The sequence below is a fragment of the Lytechinus variegatus genome, chromosome 2, assembly GCF_018143015.1.
Source record: "Lytechinus variegatus isolate NC3 chromosome 2, Lvar_3.0, whole genome shotgun sequence".
In the NCBI taxonomy this organism is placed as follows: domain Eukaryota; kingdom Metazoa; phylum Echinodermata; class Echinoidea; order Temnopleuroida; family Toxopneustidae; genus Lytechinus; species Lytechinus variegatus.
The window spans coordinates 59,776,023-59,799,992 of NC_054741.1; the positions used below are offsets into that span (position 1 = coordinate 59,776,023).

At 34.8% G+C, this 23,970-nt stretch overlaps 1 protein-coding gene across 1 annotated transcript; it reads right to left on the minus strand.

Moving 5' to 3' along the window:
* Positions 1–2,749: 2,749 nt before the first annotated feature.
* Positions 2,750–23,857, minus strand: LOC121408510 (phosphatidylinositol 4,5-bisphosphate 5-phosphatase A-like). The gene is made up of 9 exons (XM_041599993.1): positions 23,736–23,857; positions 19,087–19,306; positions 17,658–17,774; positions 16,134–16,309; positions 14,674–14,895; positions 9,646–9,811; positions 6,237–6,374; positions 5,469–5,660; positions 2,750–3,340 (listed from the first exon to the last, which is right to left on the minus strand). Exons 1-9 carry the CDS (start codon positions 23,747–23,749, stop codon positions 3,248–3,250), a joined length of 1,338 nt encoding a protein of 445 aa, XP_041455927.1. The 5' UTR covers positions 23,750–23,857; the 3' UTR covers positions 2,750–3,247.
* Positions 23,858–23,970: the final 113 nt, after the last annotated feature.

Genomic DNA, 23,970 nt, shown 5'->3' on the forward strand with positions numbered 1-23,970 from the left:
ATTTTTTTTTTTAATATTTTTTTAATACGACACTGACCCTTCAATCTACTAATACTAAAGGTCAGTTCATCATTAGCATTATGCAAAGAAAAAGAGACATAAATTATGTGTGAAATACATGTACATCTTGTACACATCTGCACTTTACATGACATACATGTAGACAATTTAGAAGGAAATAATCAACTTGTATTAATTCTGGCAAGTAGTGTTTTTATGGTTATCTGTATGTGAAATGGAAATATAAAAAGCCTTACAAAAAATAATAATTTTCACGATATAGCATGGTGTGATGTATTTACATGACAGAGTATTTTTCTATTGAGGAATTCTATAGGGCATATTAGCTAACTACATTTCTTCCAGTTGCAACTAAGATATTAAGGCAAGAGAAATATTGTTTGCTCAAGGAATATTATATAATTTATAGTTATTGAGCATTTAGGCAAGGTATTTACACAACCCTCTATTCAATGGCCATTTAACAAGTTGCATGCTATTCTGAAATAACAGAGTACATATACAGCATGTAGAGTAGGTACTTTATACCGTATATTAAATGGGGAGTGAACTGTGTGTGGTCTCTCACTGACTGTGTGTTATAAATACATAGTCTTAAAATATACGTTTTCAGATATCTACTCATACTACAGAGAATATTTAAAATTGACCTACAATTGTATTTGTATGGAGAAAATGAATTTTTTTGAGAGGAAAAGTAATCATTTTGAAACTTGGTTACATCATTGGGGTATAAATGTAATGAAGTAGTTAATTAGCATATTATCATTCAAGTGAATCTATATTACTAGACTACACTAGCATTATGGGTCATGAAACTGGCCAGGTATGAGTAGTTGAGGACTCGAGATGGCGCTATTAAATACCCCTTTTTACAATGCAATTATTTTCCTTTCTCCCCCTCCTTAAAACACCAATTTTTCAGGGTTAAAAGTAAATACCCCTTTTTAAACCGCGATTATTTTCCTATACCCCCCCCCCCACAACCTTCCTAAACCCACCTATTTCCCAGGGTTAAACTTAAATAGTCTGCCTTACATTCAGAATACATTTTACCCATGTGGACTAGCACAGTGCATGGTACTGTCTGGCCCTGCAAAAAGCATGGCTGGCTGACTTTATATTTCCGTGCTAACTGGGGCAATCCAGAGCTGCAGTCTGACAAACATATAAATATCTTAAAGTAAGCATTCCATTGCCAGGGTGAAATGTGTGATATACATGTACTCCATGTAAAAAATACCATTACTAAACAGGAATCCAGCCTTGGTTTGAAAGGAAAAAAAACACAATTGTGAAAGTTTGAAAGAAATCAGACGAGCAATAAGAAAGTTATGACTGTTTTAAAATTGAGATCCCTAAGACTCTGTAGATTTCAAATTGGCAGCTGGGTAAGTAGATTATGACAAGGGGCAAGGACAACTTTCCAATATGCTTTGTACTTTATAATCAGGGATTTATGGTTTTCTACCCATTCACCTGGGGCTCTAATCTAAATATAGCCTAGGAAGTATATTGTTTTATGTCCTCATGTACGAAAAATATACTTTGAAGTAAAACATTTGAAAAAAAATGAAATTTTAGTCACTTTATATATTGGAGTACATGGAAGAGTAGCCCTTGCCTTTAATACATCACTATGACATTACATTTGTTGCCGATTTGAAATTTCCATAGGTATAGTGATTACCAATATTCACAACCTTTAAAAATTCATAACTTTCTAATAGGATTTCCGATATTGTTCAAACTATCACCTATCAACTTGTCTGATTTTTCTTTTTCCTCTAGAATCAAGTTTTCATTTGGGTTGGCGCCCCTTTATAGCTAGAAATTTAAAATGGCTCTTGCATAGTAAGGCCTTCTAATATGCATGAACTACAAGCAAGTGAAGCAAGCATATTTACACACTGACATTAATATAAAATATCCTACAGTATAAGCAATGTAACATTTTTACTATTCCTCAAATCATTTGACATTGAGTTGATATCTATACATTTTTATATAAATCTATGGTCTGGAAAACTAATGAATCACTAATAAATTTCTGCTCTATCCCTTTCATAGGTGGATATAATGAATGAAGATCAATTATGCAAAAAATATATAAGCACAATACTTTAGTTGTATCAGAAAATATTTATAACTTACGTGTTTAACATTCTCAGGTAAAGACCTAACTGTTAACATTTGACAGCTAGAATAACCCCCAAAACTACAACTTGTAAGTTTTAGGATTGATTCACAAATCAATAGCATGAATGAAGGTAAGATATTATAATCCAATGTTTGCTCATTCTATGTGTGGGAAAACAATCATAGGTAATGACTTGCACTTTCAAAAACACATACACCAGCAGACAAGAAGCTTAAAAAAGTACAAATTATAGCACCAGTAATGTGTCTCATTCACTTTTATCACAGACACTTGGTATTTCAAAATTCATTTCAATCATGAAATATTCAGTAAGCACATCCTCGGCATGACTAGGTATCATATGACATTCTATTCAGATACATGCATCATGTTGGTTACCAGGGTCAATGTTTGATGTTTATCCTGTAGAAATCAAGCCTCAACCATTCAAACTGGATGAATCTAGCCATCTTGACTTCCATAATCCAACCACACCTGGGGAGCGTTTCATGAAAGGACTTGTCAGACGTTTTATCCGACAAGTACCATTTTATCCGACAGTTACCATAGTAACAGTGCCTCACAGCCAATCAGAGTCAAGAAAAGTTGTCAGATCTGACAACTTGTCGGACAAAAATGTTGATGAAACGCTCCCCAGGTCCCCGAGTGAGAATGATAGGTGAGAGGCAGCAAACATGTATGTCGCAGTTCAGCAGCCTGATCAACACACAACAATCTATGTGTTTTTTATATTAAACTATAACAAGGAGAATGCAATGTTCCTCAATCAAGTTTGAAGAAAACAATCGGGTTATCTCCACCCATCGATCTCACTGGTAACAGCTCTCTCCAAGTACGTCTTCTTTGCCATCTCTCTACCTCAATTTTGCACTGAATTTCAGTGAATAACTTGCACGTATACCCTGCATAATTATGCTGACATACTTACAGGCCAGGTGATAAAATCTTCACATTGGTGTTTAGGTCCTCAAACTGGTTTGCAGTCTTCTCACTGGTGTCTATAATATCTGACAACTGTGCTGACCCTGGATTGGTGCATAAGATCTAATGAGTGTGCGCAAGTCCTCACATTGGTGTTTGGTAGGTGACACTCATTGCGTTATTGGCCATGACTTGGGTTTGCTGCAACTGACGTTCTTCTGCATCAGAAGGTAGAATCTATATAATAAACATAATTAATAAAAACAAGGTTCAAAATTTAATGCTCATTCCAACATAATTTATTTGAATTGATGTCTACAAATTATTATCAAAAATACAATAAACGTAATAATAATGATACTATTCCACTCCCCCTCCTCCTCCTCCTCCTACTACTACTACTACTACTACTACTACTACTACTACTACTACTACTACTACTACTACTACTACTACTACTACTACTACTACTACTACTACTACTACTACTACTACTACTCCTACTACTACTACTACTACTACTTCTACTACCACTACTACTACTACTACTACTACTACTACTACTACTACTACCACTACCACTACTACCACTACTACAACTACCACTACCACTATTTCTACTACTACTTCCACTACTATTACTACTACTATTAATAATAATAATGATAATAATGATAATAATAACAACAAGTGGAATGCCTCTGGCTGTCTCACCTGCATCACGCGGTTCAATATAGCAGCAGTGCTGACTTTGCATACTACTCTAACTCGCACAAGATGTTCAGTGATACATGGTTACTCTTATGTCCTCTTTTTATGAACTAGACAAATAAACTTACAGAGATATGATGGTTATTCAACAAAAAACCCCAACATGGCCAAAGTTCATTGACCTTACATGACCTTTGACCTTGATCATGTAAACTGAAACTGGAACAGGATGTTCAGTGATACTTGATTACTCTTATGTACAAGTTTCATGAATCAGATCCATAAACTTTCAAAGTTATGATGGTAATTCAACAGATACACCCAATTCGGCTAAAGTTCATTGACCTTTGACCTTGGACATGTGACCTGAAACACGCACAGGATGTTCAGTGATACTTGATTACTCTAATGTCCAAGTTTAACGAACTAGACCAATAAACTTTCAAAGTTATGATGGTAATTCAACAGATACCCCCGATTCGGCCAAAGTTCATTGACCCTAAATGACCTTTGACCTTAATCATGAGACCTGAAACTTGCACAAAATGTTCAGTGATGCTTGATTACTATTATGTCCAAGTTTCATGAATCAGATCCATAAACTTTCAAAGTTATGATGGGAATTCAACAGATATCCCCAATTCGGCCAAAGTTCATTGACCCTAAATGACCTTTGACCTTGATCATGTGACCTGAAACTTGCACAAAATGTTCAGTGATGCTTGATTACTATTATGTCCAAGTTTCATGAATCAGATCCATAAACTTTCAAAGTTATGATGGGAATTCAACAGATATCCCCAATTCGTCCAAAGTTCATTGACCCTAAATGACCTTTGACCTTGGTCATGTGACGTGAAACTCATGCAGGATGTTCAGTGATACTTGATTAACCTTATGTCCAAGTTTCATGAACTAGGTCCATATATTTTCTAAGTTATGATGACATTTCAAAAACTTAACCTCAGGTTAAGATTTCGATGTTGATTCCTCCAACATGGTCTAAGTTCATTGACCCTAAATGACCTTTGACCTTGGTCATGTGACATGAAACTCTAATAGGATGTTCAGTAATACTTGATTAACCTTATGGCCAAGTTTTATTAACTAGGTCCATATACTTTCTAAGTTATGATGTCATTTCAAAAACTTAACCTCAGGTTAAGATTTGATGTTGACGCCGCCGCCGCCGTCGGAAAAGCAGCGCCTATAGTCTCACTTTGCTTCGCAGGTGAGACAAAAATGATAATTACCATCTTATAATGTGGTATCACCAGTTATATTGACCACCTGTCAATAAGACCAGATTTAGTTTCCCTTAAATGGAATCTCCATTAAAACATTTAATTTAGGAACCTTTCTACTCATTAAAGACCGCATATCAATTCTGCCCTCTTTGAATGTCTTTTTTGCAGTTAATCCTGTATATAAAGACAACACAACGGATTCAAGAAAAGTGGTCTTTATGAGGACTTGGTCTTTATAAACTGGTTCCTGTCATAGATTTGTCATTTAAGAACTATTTTCAGGAGAGACAAAACTTGTGGTCTTTACAGATACATGTAGTTGGTCTTTCTATGAATCTATGAAGGAGGTTACCTGCAGGCTTAACTGTATACACGATTAATTTATACTCAGTAACGTTGAAACTCACCCTGAAGACATTGCTGACTCCCAGCACACAGCTCATAGTACGACTCACATAGCAGAGAACATATTTACTACATGTATCCTCAGGAAGGTAACTGGCACCAAACTTGACCCTACCAACGCCTGTATCAGTTTCTCCGTTAGAATCAGCCCATACGTAGGTGATGTAATGCTTCTGTGCAGTGTTGAAACCAACCTGCATTAGGGGTAAAAGAAAGGGGTAAATCAAAGTATTGAAAATGAATAAGGAAAACAGATTCAGGAACGTATCGTGTTTCATAATATATATTCTTTCATGCATCTTCTATTCCTCCCCTTCTTTCTTATCCATCTTCTCCTCCTTGTTCTATCTCCTATCTTCCCCTTTCACCTCTTCCTTCTCTTGTCCTCCTCTTCATCCATTTTACCTTTCCCCTTCTCTTATCATCTTCCTCCTGCTTACGACCAATTCTGTATAAGCAATTATAAAATGCGCAATTTTTTTGCATTTTTATATAATGTATTATATAGAAAAAAGATGAGAGCTACATGCTCTCCCCTCAATCAATTTGGTAAATTGAAAATGGCCATTCCTCGACAAAATCAAGAGCTTACAATGGATTCAAAATACCTTGTATCATCTTTTATACAGTCAGCTAAGGACACTGGTTTGTAAACACAGGTTGTGAATGATCTATTAGACATTGTTAGTATAAATTATTGAAACCAGACAACTCATTGTTCTTATAGCAAAGTTAGCATACGTGTCATCAATAGGATTTAGTTTACTCACCTTATAAAGTCCAACCCAGTCCCAATTACTTGTTTTGGTGTCAGGAAGAACGGTATAAGAACACTCGGCATCTTGCCCTCTACTCCAAGATTCAATGGGAGTGAATGATACTAAAGGCTGCGCATCTTCTATTGTTATCTGAAGAAAAAAAAACAGAAAAGGGAAGGATGGTTATGGATATATATGCGTATTTGATTTTGTGCTTCTAAAAGCCCATCTAAACTGTGGAAAAAGCACAGTAATAGACCTGAATCATGTCAGAATTTTTTTGTTCCAGAATTCACCGGTGTTCATCGAATGGAATCTGGTATGGTAGTGGATCGTATTACCGACCGGCCTTGTATTACCGAACGCGCGCATCATATGCATCAGAAAATAATCAAATACGCTCAAACCTTTGCAACTTCCTTCCAAAGGGAACTTAAATAGAAAAATGATGAAAAATTATCAAAAACACAATTTCGAAGTCTTTATATTCTCAAAACAATAAAATATGGTCAAAATAGCTCATCAGTGACTTTGTTGTTTTCCCAACTTTTCCCATAGAGAACACACGTTCGGTAATACGATACCTTTTCAAGTGACCAAAATATTTCACTTGCGAAGAGGGGTCCGATTGGAAGCTGATGTCGTAAAAATGAAAAACAATTTCGGCAAAATTTCTGCATGTTTATATGTTGTAGGTATTTGTGTATTTATGGTGAAAGTTTGGTGAATTTTATTGGAATAATGTGTTTGATATGTTCAAATTCATGAAAAGTGTTCGGTAATACGATCCACTACCATACCCCAATAAATGAATTCACAAACAGGGAAGTACAAAGAAGTCACAGATTATACAATATTGATTTCATATTTAAACAAACATTCTTTCCAAAAAAAGTGTGAAAAATATCATGAGAGGATGGGAAAAAACTTGCTGATGTTTACGTGGCCATCTTGTTCTCTTTGTTAGTAGCTAAGCTACGAGATGCACATAGAGTCTGCCGCCCTCTAACAAACAACAAAAATAAACAACAATAAAAACAAAACAGGCATCCGTACACATTGGATGGATTCCGTCTGTTCCGACCTTGGCCTACTCTGTAATGTGAATTATATTCTCAAGTATCATCCAATATTCCAATATCACAAAAGTGAAGAGGTCATCATTGAATGTTTCGTTTCAGCCAATGGAATTCAAATTTGGCATCTGACATCCACTCACAATAATGTTATCATCTTTATTTAAAAATAGACAAACGGGCACTGTACTTTATGATATTAGAAAGCTACAAAGATTATATGCTGAACTTTTCAGCACATTCAATGCTTGAAAAGCATTTTTATATAATATCAATAAGACAAAAATACAGGTATTCTATATTGATTGGGCACCTGATCAAAATAAATGTTGATGTCAAGTCGGTAAATTATCCAATTAAAAAATGTTATCTTTATTTTGTATACATCATAACTGTTGTATGGTTCACACATTCATATTATCTAGTCATGCACATATACTTTAGGGATTTACAAAACATCACTAGATTATGTGCATGGAATGTACATGTATAATGTCTTTAATTTTAGTAGGAATATTAGGTAAAACTATTAATGATAAAACCAAGGTTTTCTCACCCCCCCCCCCCCCTGTTCCTTCCTTAATGGATATGTAGGTCACTACCAACCCAGATAAAAATTTGGTCAAATTATTTAGAAATGTTACTACATGTACATATCTTTAAAACAAACTCCCTCCAATTTTACGCAATGTTCATCATCACAAAGAGCACTTGAAGACACAATTATGACATAAATCTTAACATGCCAAAGTTGGTACATAAATCTAGTTACAGATAATTATTATTATGAATTGGCAGTAATCCAAGTCAACATAATGCCATGGTTAAATGGGAGCAGTGACCTAAAGCAGTATAGTAGAAGGAAGTATTAAAGAAGCCTAAATAAATTGCTACTGACCAATCACGAGAGGGAGACATTTGGCTATTATGAATATCAGAGCAAACACTCCAATGGTGTTTGTTAATTTGATTCCATGAAACTTTAAACCCATGCCAAATACATGTGTAACACTTGAATTCAAACCCAGCCGTTAGCTTTTTTTTTTATCTCTTCCATGATTTAATCCACAGCTTCACATTATCATTATTATTACTATTATTATTATCATTATTATCATCATCATCATCATCATCCTGAACCACAATATTTATCACAAATCCAACTCTAACTTAATGATATCTTCAGAGGAATTATGACAGGGGAAAAACAGGGTCAGCATTTGAGTTCACACAGCACAGCTCCATGATGTTCACGATATCTCTCTGACATTATTGAGAAAAGGAATTTACCTATTTCCTTGTTTGCTCCAACATACATTAGAGTATATGCATGGCAATACCATAAACATACATGTAGTTTAAAAATCAGGCAACATTTTCACTGTGCTAATTTTTTTTTACCACGCTGCTCACTGACTTTTTACTTTCATATTTGTGACGCCCGGGTACACGGTTCCAAATTATCCAACATTTTGGAAATGTGTATCGGACTAAAAATCGCTCAAAAATGTGATTTTGTGTACAAAGTCAATGCAAATTATGTTTTCAACAAAACATCATAAATGTATGTTTAGTTTTGCTGGTCTAAATGGATTTATTTTATGCTGTTTATGACCTTAAAAGAGTCCCCGACAAAGTTCTTCGAAAAAACAATAAAAAAGGTTCACAAAATAATGAAATACATAAGAAATTGCAAAATCAACACAATACATATTAAAGAAATTGATCTGATATTGCTAATTTTTCACACAGATTGACTAAGAACACCTCAAAGAGTTTCTACACAAAATATTCGAAGTAAGAGAAAAAAAGTATTTTTTTGCATACAAATTACACATAAATTAGCAATTAGGGTTCAGGGAGGCAATTTTTTACAAGACTATAGGTATTGAGCACCATTTGGAAAGAGGTGTTTTGAAAATCAGACAAAGGGTCTCAAGGTCATGGCTCTTTCGCAAACTACATGTAAAAGGATGTTAACAATGTGAAATAAGTCATAAATCAAAAACTATGAATGAAGCATGACACATAGAAGCTCTCTATTATAATTTCTATCGAGAAAATACGGGTAACTGGTGTTATCTGTAAGTTACGAGTGCAGCATAGATATTTTGATCGGAGCCAAGATCACCTAAAGGGGAAGTCATTTTCTTTTAATTTAAACAACGGAGACCTCTTCTTTTTATACTCTTCTTCCTTCTTTTTCCTTTTTCTCTTTTCACCTTTATTTTCCATTGTCTCATTACTTGCAAAATCATGGGAATGGATGCCACTCCCCTCCCACTTTGTTGCGCCGCCGCTGGTTACCAACAAACAAATCAGACCGATGTATTACAAGCACGTACCTTGGCAAGAAACTCCGCACTGACAGGTCGATGGTCACTCCAGAGTATATCCGAATGGGAAGTGTAGGAGGTTTGTGTTATACTCAGGTAATTCTGATCTATGCTGGCACGTAGGTTGACCTTCCATAAGATCCTATCCGTCCAGGCGGGTGATCTTTGCTTGGGACTGAGGCAAAAAAAAGAGACATAGAATTATTAGTGAGATATTATGATGATATTCATAAATACATACATACCTTTTTGGTGTGTGTCGATATGGGAACTTATTTCTTTTTACCGCAAAAATATAGGGACATTTGTGTGTGTTAATGTTATACTGTAAATTTATTTTCAACAACTTCTTCCACTGACCAGGCTCATTTTTCAGACAAAATAAACACAAAAAGTAAGCATTGTCAACCAATTAGGGATGCAGCCTACAATGGGGATTTTCTTTGGTCTAAAGTGGACAATTCCCAAAATAGGCCTATACATAACTATACAAAACTGGTTTAAATTGTTAAGAGGAATATTGATTGGCATGGTCTTCTGGACCAGGGTCCAGTCCTCAGTTGTCTGGCATCCCCATTTAGTGAATTAAAAAAGTGTTTCCCCAATTGTAGGTCGAAACAAGTCCTTTAATACATACTTTTTCATGATACCTTTCAATTCTGCTGACAGAAGATATTGGTATTGTAGGGTCAATCTCAAAAAAATGATACAATTCACAAAAAACGTGTCTCGACTATCTCATGGCCGCTAGCTTCACAACCCTGAACATTTTCTACAAAATTTTTATCAAGAAAATGACAATAATAGACTAGTTTCACAAAGCATATGCGACCAGTGACTTGTAAAGCTCTAATTTTATTACAAAAGCCTTTTATTTTTGCTTTTTGTTAGAATAGACACTGTCTCGGGTCAGTTTTAGATTTTACTATCATTCTCTTTTATAAGTACTCTGTATTTCTTACCTACATTGATGTCTGGTGAGGGCAGCATGGTGTAAACGTCTGACATACTGCGCTTATCCTAGTATTTGATGATCACTTTGTGATTAATTTCACTTTTAACTTTGTCCCAAATTTATTTTAACCTCCGTAACGAATACTGCCACAAGTTTTTTCTCCCTTTCAAACTGAATTATATTACATGATAATGTGTCTGCAAGTAGAGTTATAATCAATAATAAATAATTGATAGGGAATTATCATATGTGTTTCCTGTTTTACACGAAAATAAAGGACTGTTCTTACAAAATGAAATGTATGACTAAACAGATTTAACATCCGTAACGCACCTTAAGAAGATATGCACTTTAGCAGTTCTTTTGAGAATTAAGCATTATATAGAATAAGAGACACCTTTCATAATAAATACAGTTTGCAAAGTTAGGGCTGCTACATAAGGACCACGTTGGACCTTAAAGCATAAAGACATTAACTTCCGTAACGCATTAACTTCCGTAACATTTTTTCTTGAATATGCTACAAATTTATGCTATAATGAATCACTCCGGATCATACAGATATAAATCATATAAGGTACCCTCCACCTACTCACCCATAAAAATGATAGCTATTCATCCTTGTAAAATTATTATTACACACCTTATTTTCGACATCACTTTGTAAAGAGGGAAAATTGCCAGCGAAAACAATTTCCCGCGAATTATATACGATATTTAATGCTTTTGGAATTTTAAATAATTCATACTACAAATTTGGAATATTGGCATCTTCTTTAGAACTTAACAATTTTAACTTCCTTTGCTATATAAAGTGCATTAACTTCCGTAACAATTATTGTTACGGAAGTTAATACACTTCTTTGATGTACTTTGCTGAGATTGATAGTACGATTCTAGTTCCAGAACATGTGACATGGCTTTGTCTAATGCTGAAGTCGGCAGAAACGGTGGAAAGAAAGGGAATAAGGAGAAACAATAAAACTTTCATAGACAAGGAAACAGAACGGAAAACTATTTGCAATGACTCATGAGCAATGATGAGGAGGGTTATTTCACCGATCAAAAATGTGAGCGCAAAGCGCGAGCTAAAACTTGTGTATAGTCTTACCTGAAAACTTGGGATTCTAAGCATTTTTTGTAAAAATGATCAGGAGGATATCTGAATAAACTATTAATGTGAGTACAAAGTGCTAGCTGATTTTTTTTTTAGTATTCCGACTGAAACCTTGACATTCTAAACAGTGTTTGTACCAATTACAAGGATGGGTATCTTAATTGATGCGACTGTAAATTTGTTAAGTTTTGATCTGAAAACAATCATTTTGGACGTTTTAATTTGAGAACAAGATATATATCCAATAAACAATTATTGAAAAGGTAAAACGCGCGCTTTTTGAAGTTTAGAACCCAAAACGGGACATTCTATTAACTTTTTGTAATCATAAAAAGGATGGGTGTCTTGCTAAGGAACTGATGCGCAGCGAGTGCAAAGCGCTAGCTGAAAATGTGTCATTCCAATATAAAATACAGTCATTTTAAGCACACTTTCAAATAAAGAGGATATAAATTGAATAAAAAAATAATTTCATGCAATAGAATACAAAAGAACAAGTGGGGTTACATGTATGTACACCATCAATCAACTCTTTAGATATTCATGAAGATATGCATAGACCAAACTGTTCCCCTAAAATAATGCAAATCTTTAAAATGGCATAACTTCGTTATTCCTTGCTCGATTCTGATCATATTTGCAGTATTTTATTTTTTCAGATTATTATCTGTTCAGAACACATTTTTTGAGCCTGGATGACCCCTTTAATGCGCATGAAAAGAGCTGAAATATTTGATATAGGTCTACCTACGTGAAAACGTGGAAAGGGGTATTCAAACACTCAAGGTTTGTTTGAATTTATTAATGAAATACGTATTTCGATAATCAAACATTTTGGCTATTCATAATTTTTGTAAATCATTTTTGTAACAGGATGCGTAATTGGGTATCTCGATGAAACAAAATAATGAAACGAAAATCGCGAATTAGATCATATAAATTCCATTAATAATTTATGTATTTCTGATATCCTCTTGTTTCATTCACGTCACTTTATTATTCGTTTCCCCATGTCCTTTTAAACGTTTTTTTTCTCTTTCTATCTTTTTTGGCTATTGGCAAGCGGCGGGATTCCTCGTAACCCAGAGAAGTCATCCTGGTTACGGGACTAAGATTGTTATATTTTGTTTATTGCCAGGAACTTTTAAGATGAACTGCAATTCTGTGGCCCTGTTATTCGGTTTTCTCATTCCAACTTTGAACAAGAACGACAATAAAGTTACAGTTTCCGTTTTATGATATGTTTTCACATTTTTGGGGGGTGGCAAAAGTAAGCTATGCGCGCCACATTTATCTTTATTTATTAAAAAAGGTAATACGAATTCCTAAATATGGATTTTCCTAAGCTAACAATAAATATTGCAATTTGTAACTTGATTTAACTTCCGTAACAAAGATTGGCAAGGGTAAAGGCCACTCAATGATTTGATGGTAAAGTATCTTGGGATTCCCAGAATTGGTTATGCATTTCTTAGGATCTTGCTTAGGATTACTTGAGGCCAGAAACTTCTAAGACGAACTACAATTCTGTGGCCCGGTTATTCTGTTTTCTCATTTTAACTATGATCAAGAACGACAACAAAAATGACAGTTTTCTGTTTCCTGTTCTATTTTTACAATTTTTTTATTTGGGGGGGGGTGGGAAAATTATGAAATGCGTTCCACATTAATCTTTTTGAAAAAATACAATCCGAATACCTTGATATGAATGTTCCTAAGCTAACAAAATAAGTATTGCAACTTGTAACTTAATTTTAACTTCCGTAACGAAGATTGACAGAGTTAAATGCCATCGAGAGAATTTAATGGTAGACTATCTTTGGATTCCCAGCATTGGTCATGCATTGCTTAGGATCTCAGGTTATGGATGAAACTTATTTTAAGGTTCACTCATTCAAATTATGAACATTATACTGAACGAAAGATGTGCAATGATTTTTATGGTACTTTTTGTTATATGTTATTTGGTAAAATCCTAGTTCTGAAAAACAATATTGAATATTTTTCCATCTTTCAAACATTTTGGCTTCAGAGATAAAATTGTTGATACCACACTGAAACTAAATTGTGTGCATTTCAATTCCAATCATTTGAAAAGTGATTTAATCGAGTAACATAAGTGGGCAATGCTAACGATTAACCTCCGTAACGTTGATATACAGTGCTCGAATTAATCCGGTCAGTACTTCAAATTGACGCAACAGCGACTTACCTCTTTTCTGTTTCCACTTTCTCATACATGGTACTTTCACAATATGCATCTTTCAACCCATTCTGTAGACTTCATTTTTACAATTTTTCCCCCCATCAATTGGTGCATTTTTCTGAGAATGACCCTGTATAGCCATGACACTAACTCAATTTACATGTAGATCACTACATTGGCATTATACCTGAGAGAAATCTGAAAAAAAAACCTTCACTAGAGTGACAAATCACACAGCTGGATTGGAGGTCTAATTGTTTGCCTCAACTCATCGTTGGTGGGCCAAAAACCTTGTATCACGCCATTCTAAATTTTCTCAACAGTGCAAACGACTGAGCTTTAGGATTACGGCAATGGTAGCATATTTTCTGAAAACAGTCTTATGTAAAAGACCTCTTTCCGGACAAAAAGGGGTTGCCACAATATGCCGTTCCTCTAACATTAAGTTTTCAGATTTGTCTTCCTTCATTTGAGACACAAGGTTGAAATAGCCCACAAATGCATTTATTTCAATCTTCTGAATGCAATGGCAAATGACACACCTTCCCCTTGGTTTAGAATTACCATAATACATAGAATCATTGTTCAACTGGCTTGAAAGTATTATATTTTACCTCAACTTTTTATTTCATGGATAAATATATTTCAATGTTGTGATAACAATGTCAAATGATTAATATCCCCCTGCCCCTTGATTTAGATTGACCAGAATCAAATTCTTCATCCAACCGGATAATAAAATAAATGCTGTACATGTACCTAGTATCATACTCATTTGACTTCAGATCAAATTTATATGTGGGCATGAATGTGATAAGCCCTTCATGGAATCCACTGAATGCTTTCTTTTTCCTCATGCTGTTCAGGAGTTGATCTTTCTCCAGTAGGACGTGAAGTTTCTTCGGAGCTGCCAGGAATTTAATCGCCTCTGTTGAAAGGTCTTCTATCCGGTAGTTCAGATCACCAAACCACAAAACATAGCTATACACAGTGTTGAGAAACAAATACACAAAAAAATCAATCTTCATTAAAAATCTCAAGGAAAAAAGGAAGAATATAGCATATATACAGTGGGCTTTTAAAACCTTGTCTCTCAAAATTGAACAAAAAAGGAGGACAGCAGAAAAAAAAGATATATTTTAGCGTGATGACATATAACGCAACCTTCCATGCCTCTGAGTAGTTCTCTACAGAAAGTAAGAGACTGTTTATCAGAAAATATGAGGTTGCAGCCATTGTCACAATTTTGAAATACAGCTTTCTTCTTCATTTGCTGTTTTCTGAATTGTCATTATTCAATTTTGAGATACAAAGTTTCAACAGCTCAATAATATGGCTCACAAAAGAATGAACAAAGAAATGCTTAAGATGGATAGTCACAAACTCTAATTTGATCTACATGTTATAAAAAAACTTAAAGCGAATATCTACAAATATAATATTTGTAGTTTTCAAAATTACTGTTATTATAAAAACTTGTTTTTTCTGTCCATTGCTTTTATTCAGGAACATGAGAAATAATTAATGTATGCTACGAAAACAAGTTTGTTAAGTTTGTCAAGTAACAAACAATACACAAATATATGCATAAAGAACCCCATTTATAACTTCAGAATACTGATTAATGTCCAAAAGTTAATCCATAACCATTAAACAAAACTAATGGCTTCATTATCATAATCTATAATGTTCAGTGGGCTTTTAAGGTTGTTTACTTACAATAGAGAGGATACGAGTAAAAGAGATGAAGTTTCACTTTCTAAATAACACTCTTTTTATTCACTTAAGTATTTCAGTGAAAACATCCTTGAGTATTTTGAGGTTCCAAACTATATAAAGTGAAAATAGTTTCATATAGTATTTTTAAATTTTGCATTTAGGGCGTCTTGGCGATAAATACATGTCTGAAGTATGCTACACTATTTTAAGGAAACAAAATAGGTAATTAACATACCAATGAATGAATAAATGAATAAACAAATAAATAAATGAATGAATAAGGAAATACATAACAGAAAATTGCTTAATGAATCAAATACATAAATGAATGAATGAATTAACAGACAAATTATCGAATAAACATATAAAATGACCCTTTTTCGGGCTAAGCATATGCCGCTGGTCAATAATGAAGGAAACAAATTTAACAAATAGGAACTGAAAGAATAAATAATTGAGGTATAATCGTAGAAAATCTTTCTTCAAGTTTGTTCACTTACTCATGATCTAGGATAGTGGTTGGATTGCACTGTGGAAATTCTTGAGTAGAGACAATGGTTTGGAACTCCTTATCCCTCTTCTCCCAACCATCCTGGTGAGGTGATAAATGTACGTTGAGAAGACATATACTCCGACCATAGCAGTCAAAACGAATGGTGACTGCACCTTTATTGCCCTGTAATCAAATCACATCATGAAATCAGACTTATACCCTTTTCATAAACCTATCCTCCAATTAGCCGCCTAAGAGTAATGCGGATAATTCAATAACAAGTGGAATGCCTCTGGCCGTCTCACCTGCATCACGCGGTTCAATATAGCAGCAGTGCTGACTTTGAATACTACTCTAACTCGCACAAGATGTTCAGTGATACATGGTTACTCTTATGTCCACTTTTTATGAACTAGACCAATAAACTTACAGAGATATGATGGTTATTCAACAAAAAACCCAACATGGCCAAAGTTCATTGACCTTACATGACCTTTGACCTTGATCATGTGACCTGAAACTCGCACAGGATGTTCAGTGATACTTGATTACTCTTATGTACAAGTTTCATGAATCAGATCCATAAACTTTCAAAGTTATGATGGTAATTCAACAGATACAACCAATTCGGCTAAAGTTCGTTGACCTTTGACCTTGGTCATGTGACCTGAAACGCGCACAGGATGTTCAGTGATACTTAATTACTCTAATGTCCAAGTTTAATGAACTAGACCAATAAACTTTCAAAGTTATGATGGTAATTCAACAGATACCCCCGATTCGGCCAAAGTTCATTGACCCTAAATGACCTTTGACCTTAATCATGAGACCTGAAACTTGCACAAAATGTTCAGCGATGCTTGATTACTATTATGTCCAAGTTTCATGAATCAGATCCATAAACTTTCAAAGTTATGATGGGAATTCAACAGATATCCCCAATTCGGCCAAAGTTCATTGACCCTAAATGACCTTTGACCTTGGTCATGTGACGTGAAACTCATGCAGGAAGTTCAGTGATACTTTATTAACCTTATGTCCAAGTTTCATGAACTAGGTCCATATATTTTCTAAGTTATGATGACATTTCAAAAACTTAACCTCAGGTTAAGATTTCGATGTTGATTCCTCCAACATGGTCTAAGTTCATTGACCCTAAATGACCTTTGACCTTGGTCATGTGACATGAAACTCTACTAGGATGTTCAGTAATACTTGATTAACCTTATGGCCAAGTTTTATTAACTAGGTCCATATACTTTCTAAGTTATGACGTCATTTCAAAAACTTAACCTCAGGTTAAGATTTGATGTTGACGCCGCCGCCGCCGCCGCCGTCGCCGCCGCCGTCGGAAAAGCGGCGCCTATAGTCTCACTTTGCTTCGCAGGTGAGACAAAAATTGCGTTCATAAACTCCGAAAATAAGCCGCATTATTTTTACGAGCGCCCGTCCTGAAAAAGGCGGATAATCGCCATGACAACTGGACACGCCCCCTCCGATTACCAGAATTACCACCCCCCAAGAAACTTACCCAAACTCCTCCTAGTCCGGTCCTTGTGAGTGCTGTTTGTACATTATGGATGAAAGGAAGGTGTAGCATCCTAACATACAGCAGTATGACAAGACCCTGAAGCCTCACAGAATTGATCTAAAAGGATTAGACATTGAACGTAGCAAACCTCTATAAGTGATCTATCCAAATGATTTCCTGCTAAAAGCAGGTTTGTTTATGACTACCAAGGATTTTAATAAAGACATAAATAGTATATCTGTCTCTTTGGCATAATTTCATATGAATAAGATACAAAACAATTTCACCAGCGAAAAAAACAAATACACAGGGACACCATTTATATGTCTCAATGTCCATACAAAATTTAGCATCGATCAGACATTCCATGGCGAAGATCTGAGGAGTGGGTCGATCTGACCCCTCCCCCTGTCAAAACTTAAAATAATCCATTCTCAAAGGCAAGTTCACTCAAGAAAAATGTTGATTTGAATCAATAGGGAAAAATATAACAAGCATAACTTTGAAATTTTCATCAAAATCAGATCTATATAAAATAAATTTATGATCTTTTGAAGTTTTGCTTATTTACACAAAACACTTATATGCACAACTTAGTGAAATGCAAATTAGAGAATTGATGATGTCCCTCACTCACTATTTCTTTTGTTTTTTATTGTTTGAAATGTTTTATTACATTTCAATTTTTACAGATTTGACAAAAAGGACCAACTTGACAGAACAATTGCAGTTCCACATATTCCAGGAGGGTTAAAATGTTGTTTCACATGACAATGAGAAAATTGAAATATTTCACATTTCATAATGAAAAACAAAAGAAATAGTGCACGGATGATGTCATTAGTCATCTCATATGCATACTGACCAGGATGTGCATATAACTGTTTTGTGAAATTAAGCTAAACTTTAAACTGTCATAATTTTCATATTTTACATTCGATTTTGACGAAATTTTCAGTACCGGTACTATGCTTGTCAGATTTTTCTCTTTTTTATTCAAGTGGTGGACTTTTGTGGACTTGTCCTTTAATTTGAAAAAAAGCCCAGTTAAAATATTGTCATGTTTCCCAACTCAGATTGGCAAATTATTTTTTTAGTGCTTTTTCAGTGAGTACATTTTCTAAATCTTACCATGTTATTAGCTTTGCTAAGATGATGTACCTAAAGAACCATTCAAAATAAACTAATCCCCATGAAGAATGCTGGACTAAATAAACCATCTTCTTTAAGGAGAAACAAATTATGTTTTGTTGAGTACTTTTCATTACATTTTTTTTCTAAATCTTACTATTTTATTAGTTTTGCTATAAACATGATGGATCTAATTAAGAGGCAAACCAACTATCTCCGTGGCTGCTGGACTAATAAAAACATTTCCAATAAGAGGAAAAACAAAAGGAAACGCTTCCCTTCTATGGGTTAAACTCACCATGACATAACCCTTTGGGCACACAATGCTTGAGATGACCTCCGTCCAGGGGTCATCTGAGAAGGCACTCTGTATAAACTCATGAGGCTTAGAGCTAACTTCCTGCAGCCCCCAGATGTACATGTCGGGAGCATTCTGAGTCTGAATCCATATCATATCCTTGAATGCTTCAATGGGAGGTGGCTCCTGGGTGGCCACATTCCATGTACTAACACATATCCTGCAGTGTTAAGAAAAGATGATGATTCAATTACACTGTATACAGCAAAGTCACAATATGCCACTAAGTAATCAAAAATGGAATATACATAAAAGTGGAAAAGATTCATGATTACAGAATTTAAGAACCTGATGAGATTCCCTGCATGTGCATAATGAATTTTAAAAAAATGAATTCTAAATCCATTTAAAAGATTATTCAATGAAATAAATTTTGTATATCTTGTGAGAGACTTAAAATGTTTCCTCGGTAATTGGTTACATGTATATACCAGCTTCACGTTTACCAGCAAAACACTGTCCTGCTGAGTTCCTATGGGAGTTACCATAAACAGAAACAGAAAGAGAATATGAGATATCATTTGAGAGAAAATTATGCAAACATTGACTTACACCAAAATATTCTCTTTTGGAGACCTTCATCGAAGAGGCAACCATTGATTATTCAATCCCACAACATTTGCTATCATGGCATTACCATTTAAGGAGTTACAATCAATCATTCAATCTTCTTAACAGTATGAATACGCTATGGAGGGAGGTTCATGGAGGTGCAGCCCTGCCCCCACACCCCCCCACCCCCCGAGACCCTTGCTTATTGACAAAATCTTGTATTCGTAATAACAAAAATGGACAATCGCTCCTTTTATGTAAGGAGAAATGCAAACAACATGTTAAAATGACAGCTCAGATGACATTGTTGTTTCACTGACATCCATATTATCCAGATATAACTTTTTAAATGTTAATATATGCATTAATCTAAATCTGTTAATGTTGATAATCCGAGATTTATGATTTCCGCAAGTAAACACAATGAACTCTCTTAATGACAATGAAAAATTAAATTGCAGACTAATAAAAAGTCAAATTGAAATGATAGAATCAATTTACTCTATTCTTCCTACATGTAGTACACCAATAAGATTTTTTACCTTATATAACAGCATTGAAAATCTACACTTTTTCAGAAAGTCAAACTGGAATTGGTTGATCTATTTCATTATTGAAAAAGTGGGACAAAAAAAAAGAGAAAAGTGCTTATGCCTTCACTATTTTACATTTACCTGAATGTATTTACATCTGTAACACTAATCTAATCTCTACATGAATCAGAGACAGATTTTAATGACATTTTAGCGTCCTTAAAGGACAAGTCGACCATAAGAAAAAGTTGATTTGAATAAAAAAAGAAAAATCAAACAAGCGTAACACTGAAAATTTCATCAAATTCAGATGTAAAATAAGAAAGTTAGACACTTTCAAGTTTTGCTTAATTTCACAATTAAAAATCTACACTTTTTCAGAAAGTCAAACTGGAATTAGCTGATCTATTTCATTATTTAAAAAAAAGTGGGGTGAAAAAAGAGAAAAGTGCTCATGTCTTTACTATTTTCCATTTACCTGAATGGATTTACATCTGTAACACTAAATATGCACATCCCGGTAGGTATGCAAATGAAGGAACTAATGACATCCCTCACTCACTATTTCTTTTGTATTTTATTACATAAGAAATATAAAATATTCAAATTTTCTCATTGTCATGTGAAAAAAAGTTTTATATCGCCAAATATGTAAAAATTGAAACATTGTACATGTACATGTATAATTCAAACAATAAAAAAAAGAAATATTGAGTGAGGGACATCATCAATTCTCTCATTTGCATGTAACTAAATTGTGCACATAACTATTTTGTGAAAAATACGTGAAACTTCAAAATGTCATAACTTTCCCATTTTGATGAAAATTTCAGCGTTATGCTCACATTTTGATTATTCTCTTTTCATGTCAACATTTTTCTCATGTGGACTTGACCTTTAAGTATAAAAAATATTACCCGGTAAGTATAAGTATTTAAGTATGAAAAAATATTTTTAGAAGTACATGTTCAAAAGGGAAAAAGTAGGTTCGACAGAAAAAGTGTGCAGTGCAATATACGATGTGTTCCATTTTTTGTAAAAATGGTATCGAGAGATGGGCATGATTTGAAAATAAAATGTTGGGAAGTGATGCAGTCATGCAGAGCTATACAAAATTTTGCACACCCCTATTAAGTAGACTACACCTTCCTATACAAAAAAATACGAGCTTGCAAATTTTGGTGAAAAAGACGTAGATTTTGAATTAAGTGCAGTATTTATTGTGCTTTTCAGATTTGTTATAGAAATTTCAACTTTTTGAGCTGTTCTCATCAACTTTCATACTTTTTGAGATGATGTTCTCGTCAACTTTCATATCATTTGAAAGAAATTAATGTGCTGACCATTATGTCAAACCCCCCTTTGGATAAAGACTGCAGTTCAGATTGCAAACTGCGGTGTCATACCCCATTTTCCAGTTGGATCTCTTAAAAATAATTTCCAAGCCCTTATCAACCGCGCTTGGCCAAGTAATCCAGGGGTAATCCCGCTGTCTCAATTTCATCCCCACAGGCCAGTATATTAGCGTTGAGCAAAGGATGAAAAGATAAACAACAGCTGTGCTATTACGTAAGACTTCTCTGCCTGTAGTAAGACCTTCGGAATGAAATTATTGTATTCCATATTTAATCACATTTTGAAAGGCATATTGTATTCAGTAATTCAATGTTAGTCCATTTTCAATTTCGACCGAAGAAAATCGACCTCGAAATAAGGAAAGTAAGCGAATAAAAATGACGGCATGCTTACAGGGACCGCACTCAGCGGTGCGCATGCATCCCATCGTGTGTGGCCCCCTGCTGTGACTGTATATGCCAGGCTGTTGTGTTATCTTCGGACCAACGTCAAGAAACAGGTGTTTTGATACTTATATTGCTTGCTTGAGGCAGTTACGGTTTGTCGTACTTGGAGAAGAGAATGGATGAGAGGGGGAACTGGGGTATAGTGTTCTCAAATGGAAGTTTTTTGTCATGACAGCCTTAAATAAAAGGGCAAACGATAGCAATATGAATGAATTCTCCATCTTCAGTATACCCTTCTGAACTATTGTAAAATTTGATGAAATTATTGATTTTGACTAAGAGAGGTTTAACTTGTCATAAAAGTTTAACTTCAATGTAGATCTCCTGATGTGCCAAAATCCTTAATTCTTTTGAACATGCAATTATCAAGAACTTCCAGTCGGGTGAACTTCAAACTTAAGCTCAATGGCCATGCTAACATTATTAATACTTTAATCCACTTGTTCACTGCTACCACCCTGCCTGTGGTGAATGTACATGTAGGACTATGGTATGCCAATGCTGTACATAGCACACACTTTAATAAATCTTTAAAATATCACTTTTGTGCCAAAATTACTAAATTCCATACAGTTGCAATCTCATTAATAACTTGGGAATAATTTTTGTATTCACCAGAGCACTCAAAAACTTGAATTTTGGGCATATTTTTGTGTATGCCCTCTATTGGTGGAAAGTTTATATGGCAAGAAAATTTTTCAATCTCTATTTTTAACTAAGAAAAAATAATTTAAAGAATTAAATTTACATAAGAGCCAAGTTATATGATGAATAGCTGTAATGAAAACTGACAGTGTAAGAAAATCAAGCATTTGTCCCATAAAAAAGAGAAAATAAGACACACATTGCCACCCTTATTTTGTCACACACGGAGATGTCACTGAGAACAAGGTTATATCATAACCTTGTTCATCGAATGGGTGCTTTAATCATAATAGCACCCATTGTTAGCAAGCAAATGAATCAAGCAAATGAATCAAGCAAAAGAAAAGAACCCATGTTATTTTTTTTTTGCAATGCATTTTTAAAAATGTTTGCATATATTTTGCAATATTCAGGCACAGTAGAAGTAGAACGTCCTTACTGCATGCATACAGTAATAAATTCACCAGACCAAAACCACAGATAGGGTGACCGGGAATTCAGGGGCCGATTGCACGAAAGGGTCTTTCCACGTACCACCTTTCGTGTCGACCATTTTTTATGATGCGCTGTATGCGGGATATTTCTGAAATGTATAGACTAGTCTATAGTAAACAAATAAAATTTGTTAGCTAGCATTTAAATCAATTTGTATACAATTTTATGATATATCACATCACTTTATAAACAAAGATTTTGTTTACTTTAACGGATGAATAAAATGTGTTTGCACTTTGCGGGTAATTTATTCAAAATGGGTTTCACATGGCGCATCGTAATAAATGGGCAACACGAAAGACGGTTCTTGCAAAGACCCTTTCGTGAAATCGGCCCCAGCGCCAGGCCACCGCCTGTATCAGATGATGATACACATGATGATTGCGCAGACACGGGACCCCCGCCCCCTTCATACAAACAAGTGCGATGCGCACACATCATCAAAGTGAATATGTGGGACACCTGTCTGTATTTGCGATGTCGCGAAGACTCTGGTTTATTTTGCCTTTAAAACTACAAACTTTACTTGAAATAAGACGTGCTGTATATTAAATAGACTCACCTAAGCTCTGCCATTATTCATTTTCACTTTTCAGTTTCAGGATTTAGTTATTAAGAGATAGCAGCTGTCGATTTCCTCCTCTTCTAGCTGCGGATCGAGATCTCGTAGTCGTATGTCTCTAGCTCTATAGTATATGGGGGGGGGGGGGGGGGGGCCTACCACTGATAGAGATCAGTGGGGCCTAGCCTACACGTACACCGCCACCCCACCCTTTATGCTTACTATTTTGCGCCCC

What these genes read in the sequence shown, in the direction of transcription:
- LOC121408510 (XM_041599993.1), bottom strand. An exon ending in TCAAATGAGTATGATACTAG is followed by an intron (nt 9,812 to 14,673) that starts GTACATGTACAG and finishes TTTTTGCCTCAG; the next exon opens with TCCCAAGCAAAGATCACCCG. An exon ending in GTGCGGAGTTTCTTGCCAAG is followed by an intron (nt 6,375 to 9,645) that starts GTACGTGCTTGT and finishes TTTTTTCTTCAG; the next exon opens with ATAACAATAGAAGATGCGCA.